Genomic DNA, 7,198 nt, shown 5'->3' with positions numbered 1-7,198 from the left:
GTGATGTGGCTGTGCAGCAACAGGTAAGGAGATACTCAACTGGTGGATTCTCTGAGAGTGAAACCTCTGTTGGGGCAGGTCTGGCACCTCAGTGTGTTGCTGTCTACAACTACCTGAAGGGAGGTTGTAGCCAGGTGAGGTTGGGGTCTGCTGCCAGGCACCCAGCAACAGAATGAGGGGACACAGCCTCGAGCTGTGCCACAGGAGGTCTAGGCTGGATGTTGTTAGGAGGTTGTTGGCAGAGAGAGTGATTGGCATTGGAATGGGCTGCCCAGGGAGGTGGTGGAGTCGCTGGAGGCACTCAAAGCCTGGCTGGGGCACTGAGTGCCATGGTCTGGTTGGTTGGCCAGGGCTGGGTGCTAGGTTGGACTGGCTGAGCTTGGAGCTCTCTTCCAACCTGCCTGATTCTATGACCTTAGGACAAAGTTTTTCATATGAGAGTGGTCAGGGACTGGAATGAGCTGCCCAGGGAGGTGGTGGAGTCACCCAGCCCTGGATGTGTTTAAGGATTGTTTAGCATGTGGTGCTCAGGGCTATGGTTTCAGGTGAATCTTGTAGAGTAGGGCTCTAGGTTGGACTTGGTGATCCTGAGGATCCAACCTGGATGCTGCTATGTTGGCTGTACCCACGAGATCCTTCTCTCTTTTTTCCCGTGCTAAGTTCTGTGCCTGGCTGAAGCAGCCCCTTGAAATATTTGGGAGCCCAACACCTGTAATTCCTCCCTTCACCCCTGCTCCTGCCTGCAGCACTGTCCCCTTACCGCCGTGTCCGTGTGCAGAGGAGCAGAGACACGAAACTCTTGGCGGGGGTGGGGGGGATAATAATTAATAACAATAACAATAAAAAAAGGCAAGGCACGCAGGAAAGCGCCGTGGAAGAACAGAGCAAATTAAGCAGAGCTCTGATCTGCTCGGGTTTGTGCTTGCCAAAAATGCACCATGCATCTTAATTCGCTCTGCTGTTCAGCTCGCACTCACTGCTCTCCCGATGCCATCTCGGCGCTCTGAGCTCAGCCTTTTCAACACTTCACTCTTCCTCTCGCTCGGTGGCTTTTTTTTTCCTCCCCCCCCCCCCTTCCTTTTCCCCCCCTCCTATGTCTGATTGCAGAATCTGCTGCAGGAGGGAGGGAGTGAGCACGGTGGGGGGGAGCCCCGACCCTGGGCGCTCCTGTCCTGCGCTTCCCGGCAGCCGGTTGAGTCCTCGTTGCGTTTTGGAGGGTGGGGGTGGGTGTGTGTGTGGGGGGAGGATGTGTGCGCGTTTGTGTCTTTTCTAGAAAGTCCTTCCTGGGTGCTCTCCAGTCGCGCCTGGCTTTTTTTTCCCACCCAGCCGTCTGAGCTGCCTCTCGCTAGGATCCTCCAAAGGAGAAAAGAGGGGGGAAAAAAAAAACCAAACCACCAAGCCCCCAAAATATTCTCTGGATCGCTGTAATCCACGATGGGTTTTTATTCTCTTCCAGTTCAATTTAATCTTTCTTTCCTCCCCGCCCCTGTGTCCGGATTGCGGGGAAGAAGGGGGAGTGGGAGGGAGGGGGGGGGGGGTTGGAGCTGGAGGGTGAAACCCACCCAACAACCAAGCGAAAAGCAGCATCGTCCTCCTCCAAAAGGCGAAAGAGCTTGAGAAAGCCGGAGCCGAGCCAGAGCCCCTCTGCTCTCCTCCCCCCGCCCCCCCCACCCCCAGCACAAATTTAACCCTAGCTGCAACTTTTCCTCGGCTGGCAGGGCTGAATCGGGGCTCCGGCAGCGCTGGGGTGGGTTTTTCCCCTGTCTCCCTCTCCTCCCTTAGACTGATTTTTTAGCGGAGAGGGAGGGGGGTGGGGAATCCTTTTTATTGCGGAGCCCGGCTCGCTTTGCAAGCCTTCCTCCTCCTCCTTCTCCTCCTCCTTCCCTGATTTTTTTGTGTGTGTGCGTGTGTGTGCCCACCGCAGCAGGGCTGGCCAGGCCGGGGGAGGGAAGCGATGGGAAGGGGAGGTCGCCCCCTCCTCTGGCTCGGTGTGGTGCGTGTGTGTTTTTTGCAGGTGTGTCAGTTTTAATTCTGCCCAGTAGGTGGGACTTGGTGACTTTCGCACCGGTTTCCGTTATTTATTTATTTCCGCGGCTGCCTCCCCAGCCTCCCGTTGCAATCCTCCGGAGCGGCTGGCGGGGAGCGGCGGGCGGGCGGCCGGGCCGGCATGCATCCATCCCCGGCCGCTGCCGCTGCCGGAGCGGGAACTACAGCTTCTCCCAGCCAGCTGCCAGCATGATTTCATCTGCTGGAGGATTTTTGCATCTGATCGCTTGAGGTTTTCTTCTGGCTATTTTTTTTTCTTTAATTTTTTTTTCTTATTATTATTTTTTTTTTTGGTGTTGTGGTTTTTTTTTTTCCCTCCCTCTCTCTTTGTTTTCTTCCCCCTTCCCCCCCCTTCCCCTCCCTTCACCCCCCCCCCCTCCCCCCCGTCCTCCTCCTCTTTTTTAGAAGCAGCAATCGGAGATGGATGTCTCTCTTTGCCCTACCAAGTGCACTTTCTGGAGGGTATTTTTGCTTTGGAGCATTTGGGGAGACTATCTGCTTTCGGTGCTGGCTTGCCCTGCTAATTGTCTTTGCAGCAAGACAGAGATCAATTGCAAGAAGCCGGATGATGGGAACCTCTTCCCTCTCTTGGAAGGGCAAGATTCAGGCAGCAGCAATGGCAACACGAGCATCAATATCACGGACATCTCAAGGAACATCACTTCCATGTAAGTGGGGGTGCCCCCGGGCTCTCCCGGCGGCAGGGCGCAGGCTGGGCCGCCGGTGCAGGGCTCAGGTGCCCTCGGCATTGCTGCGCTGCCTGGCCCCGCTCAGCCCGGTTTGCCAGCCGGGGACGCAGATCCGCCTTTCCTCCCTTACCCCACCTCCGAAACAACCGAAATAACAAGCCCCAGCAACAGTTTGGCCAAGGCTTAGGAGGAATAAAGTAAATGAGATCTGATTCCTTAGCAGGAGAGCGAGCAGCAGGCGAAGATGCTAAAGCTGCTGCTTCCTTTAACTGTTTGCTTCTGCAAGGGGAGGGGGGGGGGACACGACGACGGCGCCGCCACAGCCATACTCGGCTACATATTTACCCAAATTGGGCAGGAAAAGCAAGTTCTGAGCTTCATATTATATTTTTGGAGACTTTGGATCTGGTTAGGATATATATATATATATTTGGTGTGTTGTTTTTATTCATCCCCAGCACAGAAAACGTTCCCTTGGCTGAGTGTATCTGGGGATCTGCGGTTTTGCCTTTTTAAGGGGAGGGAGGGGGGGAAAAAAACCAACCCCAGGCCAGCGAGATGTCCCTTAAGTGGCTGATTTCACTGCCGGCGGTGTAATTTTGCCACTCGCTGTGGTGCTGCCATAGGATTTGTGTGTTTTGGTCTCAGGGTGGTGGCAGTGGCGAGGAGCACCGGAGGAGCAGGGAGATATTTTTAGTTGAGCACTTTGCGTTTGTTTGCATGCTTGTTTATCTGGAAAATCAACTCCGAGTTGCATTATCCTTGTTTGGAGAGGCGGTTAGGAGAAGCCCACGGTTATAATCTCATCGGCGTGGAGTCGAGAAGAGGAATATTTCCTTCTCCTGAATCCATCGTGCTCTGTGTGTGTGTGTGTGTGGTGGTGGTGGGGTGGGTAAAATTCCTCATCTCTTCCAATCTCCGCTCTTTATTTTCCAGTACGTTTTATTCGGGGGGGGGGGGGGGGGGGGGGGAAGGGAGGCGAGATGAACTCTGGAGCCATTTCATTATTCTAATGCTAATTGAAATGTGAGCATTTAGGGAAATGTAGCCCCCAGAGCAAGTTGGCAGTGGGAGTTGAGCAGCGAAGAGGTGGAATCCTTTATTCTGGCAGCTTAAAAACGCAGCAAGGTTTGAGATGAGTAATGGGGGGGGGGGGGTATGCGTTTGTTTATTTAGTTGTTCCCACCTCGGTTGCTCAGTGGCGTGGAGGCAGTGTGGGTTTTGCTGGAGGGACTGTGGGGTTTGCTGGGTCTCTTCCCGAGCCTGCCTTTTCTTTCGGTCACGGTGCGATTGCAGCAGAGCCATGGAGTAATTTGCAGTGCCTCTCTTCTCAGCTCTGCTTGTCACCTTTGCTGGGTAAAGACGGTGGGAGCAGCTTCTCCTGCTTGCTTTGCGGATTTATGGGATGATCAAACAGGTTTCCAGAGGGTACCACTGGTCTTAGACATTCCCCCCACCCCCAGCCCTGTTTGCACCTTGCCAGCAAACCTCTGCAAACCCAATAGGAATGGGGAAAGTACATGGGGAAACTAAGGCAGCACTCCCCCTCTAGCTGCCTCATATTTATCCTGTGTCGTGATGCTGGAGCTCTTTCCCCGTCGTGCTCGGAGAGGATGTGGGTGATGCCGAGGAAGTCAGAGAAACTCGTGTTTTTCTCCTGTGCTTGCTGTTTGTTGTGGTTTGCTTTTAACCCTTTGGTGGGCAGGGAGCAGCAGGGAAGGGGCTTTGGAAGCTGGCAGCGTGAGCGAGTGTGCCTTGTCAGATGCACACCCCACCCCCTCCCCCACGCATCTGATCTGCTGCTAGAGGTAGTGTTCCGTGAGTCCTTTGTACCCAGAAAATGTCTTGGCTGCTTTGAAATGAGGGAGGGGGAGACCTGCTGATAAGCACTCTCTGGAAAGGAGAGGGGCAGAGAAAAATAGGAGAAGTGGACGACTCCCAGAGCAGATGTTGGGCGAGGTGATTCTTTTTGCTGTGAAGAGGAGCTCCTCCTAAGTTGGGGAAGGAGGAGAAGGTGCTGTGTCTTGCTGGGGTTTGTGTGCATCTCTGCTCCACACGAGCAGAGCACGTTCCCTCGCCCCTGCGTCGCTGCTGGCTCCATGCCTCACCCCTCAGCCTGTGTGGAGGAGGCGCAGGGCTGGGGTGTACCCCCAGGTGCCTTGAGGGGCTGGGGCACTAAGCACGAGTGAAAACTTTTCCCAGTGTTCTGTGCTTGTTGGGCAGGCAGCCCTGGTTTGCAGGGGATGTTTATGGGTGCAGAGGGATTGCCTTTGCATAGGAGGTATTAGGTCCTGCATCCTCCCAGGTTGATGTCAGAGCTCTTCCGGCAAGCTCCTCCAGCATGGGTACCGAGTCGAAGGGTCTGTGGAAGCCCAGCCTGGTCCTTGCTGAATCACTCCTGCCATGTGGGTCTAATTCATCTGGGCATCAAATGGTGCTTTCCTTGCTTGCCATGCTCTGAAGGGTGGGCTTCGTTAGGCAGCTTGCCATCGTTTGTGGGCAGCAAGTAGGCAAAGAACCATATCCCACTGGGCTGGGGTGTGAATAGGGGAGGTTTAGCCTTGCCCCTGTGGCTGGGGCATGTGATATTCCAGCCAGGTCCTTCCCACAGGCCCTGGAGAAGGTGGAGGTCTCTGTTCCATCCTGCTGCTGAGAAGTCACCACCCTGGGGCCAAGCAGAGCCCTACTCGTGTCCGAAAGATGAGCTCAGCCTTGCAAAACACGGAGCTTGGGTGGTGCTGACGAAAGGCTGCCAGGGCTGGAGAAAGCCAGCAGTGTGAACTGGCTTAGAAGCCTTGTCCATCTTACCTCCTGGAGCCCAGGCAGAGGCCTCACCATGCCATCTCACCCCAGTCAGGCAGCTCCCCCCAGCATGGGGGGCCAAGCCATCAGGAGCTTTGTGTCTCGGTGACTGATGAGACCCCTGAGACAAGGAGGACAGGAGGAGGACAGGAGGCAGCCTACAGTGCTGGCAGGGCAGGCCAGCCTCGTGGATGCCTGCAGTGTGCTATCCCATCATGAAGCCTCCTGTTGCACTCCCCCCCACCCCCCAGTGAAGGGCCTTCTCTCCAACTGCTGTTGCTGCTTCTGGTTTCTCACCCATGCCCTTTTTGGTGAGAGTAGAGCAGCTGTTGCCAGGGCTTGGTGGCTCCTGCCATGGCTGGGCTGGGGGGAACCACGGCAAATGCAGGCAGTGCCAGGTTCATGGTGAAGCAGGGGAAGGGCAGGAGGCTTCTGCTCTGAAATGGAGGTGGAGGTTGGGTTGGCTGATGCCTTTCTGCCCTTTCTCAGCTTGCCCAGAAGTGTATCCAATTTTGGATCGCATCCCTGGGGACGTGGCTCTGCACAGAGATTCCTGCAAGGACTGCCAAGGGCCCTGTCTAACTGTGGGGCCAGCTTGGGACCTTGTCTGAGATGTCTCCAGCTTGGGGCCATGATGCTGGATGCTCCTTTCCCTGCTTGAGCAGACAGCGGTTGCAGGGCTGAGCACGTTTGTGCCCTCGCTTCTCCACGTGCAGCTGGGTGGGCTTCGCTGCGTCCCCAGCCGGGTGTGACTTGGGGAGGTGCCTGAGCCAGCCCTGACCCCGGCCTCACCCCTGCCATCTGGGGCTCCAGCCATTGCAAGGCCTCCCTTTAAAAAGCCCAGGAGAGCTTTCCTTCGGGGCAGGGGGGGAGCCCTGTGGCACAAACCCCCTCCTGCCCACCCCACGTGTGCCAGGCGGCTGGGGGTGTTTGCCCCTGTGGGCTCCTCACCCATGGCGCTGTGGGGGGGGTTGTTGTGCAGAGGGGGCCGGGCTCGCCCGTGCTGCCGTGTGCGGGGTGCCAGGGAGTGCTGCCGGCCGGGGCGGGCTGGGGACTTTCCCTGCTGGCAGCGTGGGCAGCGCCTGCGTGCAGCGGCACGGCGCGGGGGGAAGGACGGACGGAGGAGTTCGCCATCTGGGCCTCCCTACTTCTCAGCTGTTGCTATGGCACTGCAGAGATGCTGCCAGGCAGGCGGTGGCGGCCTGCGTTTGTCACCCCTCGGCAACCTTGAGGTAGGAAGGTAGCCCAGGTGTATGCAGCTCTGCCCCCGAGGGGAGGTGAGAGAGTGCCTTGTGGCAAGGTACCCCTGCTGGGTGCGCCTGCAGGGCTTATCTCTGCAGCTCGAAGCTGCCTTCGGCAGGGTGAGTTCAGAGCAACCCAAGAGGTGGGTTGCTGCCTGGGGGGGTGGTGGAGTCCCCGTCCCTGGAGGTGTTTCAGAGGAGGCTGGGTGAGGCACTTAGTGCCACGGGTTAGTTCGTAGGAAGGGTTAGGTGATAGGTTGGACTCCGTCATTCCAGAGGTCCTTTCCAACCCGGTCGATTCTGTGGCTCACCAGGGTGCTGTGGGATGGAGGATTTGAGGGTCTCACCTGCAGGGCCGAGGGGAAGCATCCTTCCCCCCTGCCCCAGCTGCCATGGGCAAGAGGAGCAGTGCCTGTCCTT

At 56.8% G+C, this 7,198-nt stretch overlaps 1 protein-coding gene across 12 annotated transcripts in view; it reads left to right on the top strand.

The window, feature by feature from the left end:
* Positions 1-7,198, top strand: part of NTRK3 (neurotrophic receptor tyrosine kinase 3) — a 293,014-nt gene continuing 285,816 nt past the window's right edge. For 4 of the 12 annotated variants that reach the window (XR_010305437.1, XM_064158084.1, XM_064158083.1 and 1 more), the window contains exon 1: positions 2,031-2,714. Coding sequence is in view for 9 of the 12 variants with exons in the window: in XM_064158084.1 (XP_064014154.1) it covers positions 2,467-2,714 (248 nt within the window). In the remaining 3 variants the exon portion in view is untranslated. Of the gene's footprint in view, positions 24-2,028; positions 2,715-3,792; positions 3,864-7,198 lie in introns of those variants that run through there. The other 8 variants (XM_064158078.1, XM_064158079.1, XM_064158076.1 and 5 more) reach the window with 6 other exon arrangements.

Source organism: Pogoniulus pusillus, chromosome 17, assembly GCF_015220805.1.
Source record: "Pogoniulus pusillus isolate bPogPus1 chromosome 17, bPogPus1.pri, whole genome shotgun sequence".
NCBI classification, from domain to species: domain Eukaryota; kingdom Metazoa; phylum Chordata; class Aves; order Piciformes; family Lybiidae; genus Pogoniulus; species Pogoniulus pusillus.
Note: the sequence above shows the minus strand (reverse complement) of the source record. Positions and strands in the feature narration are given on the sequence as shown.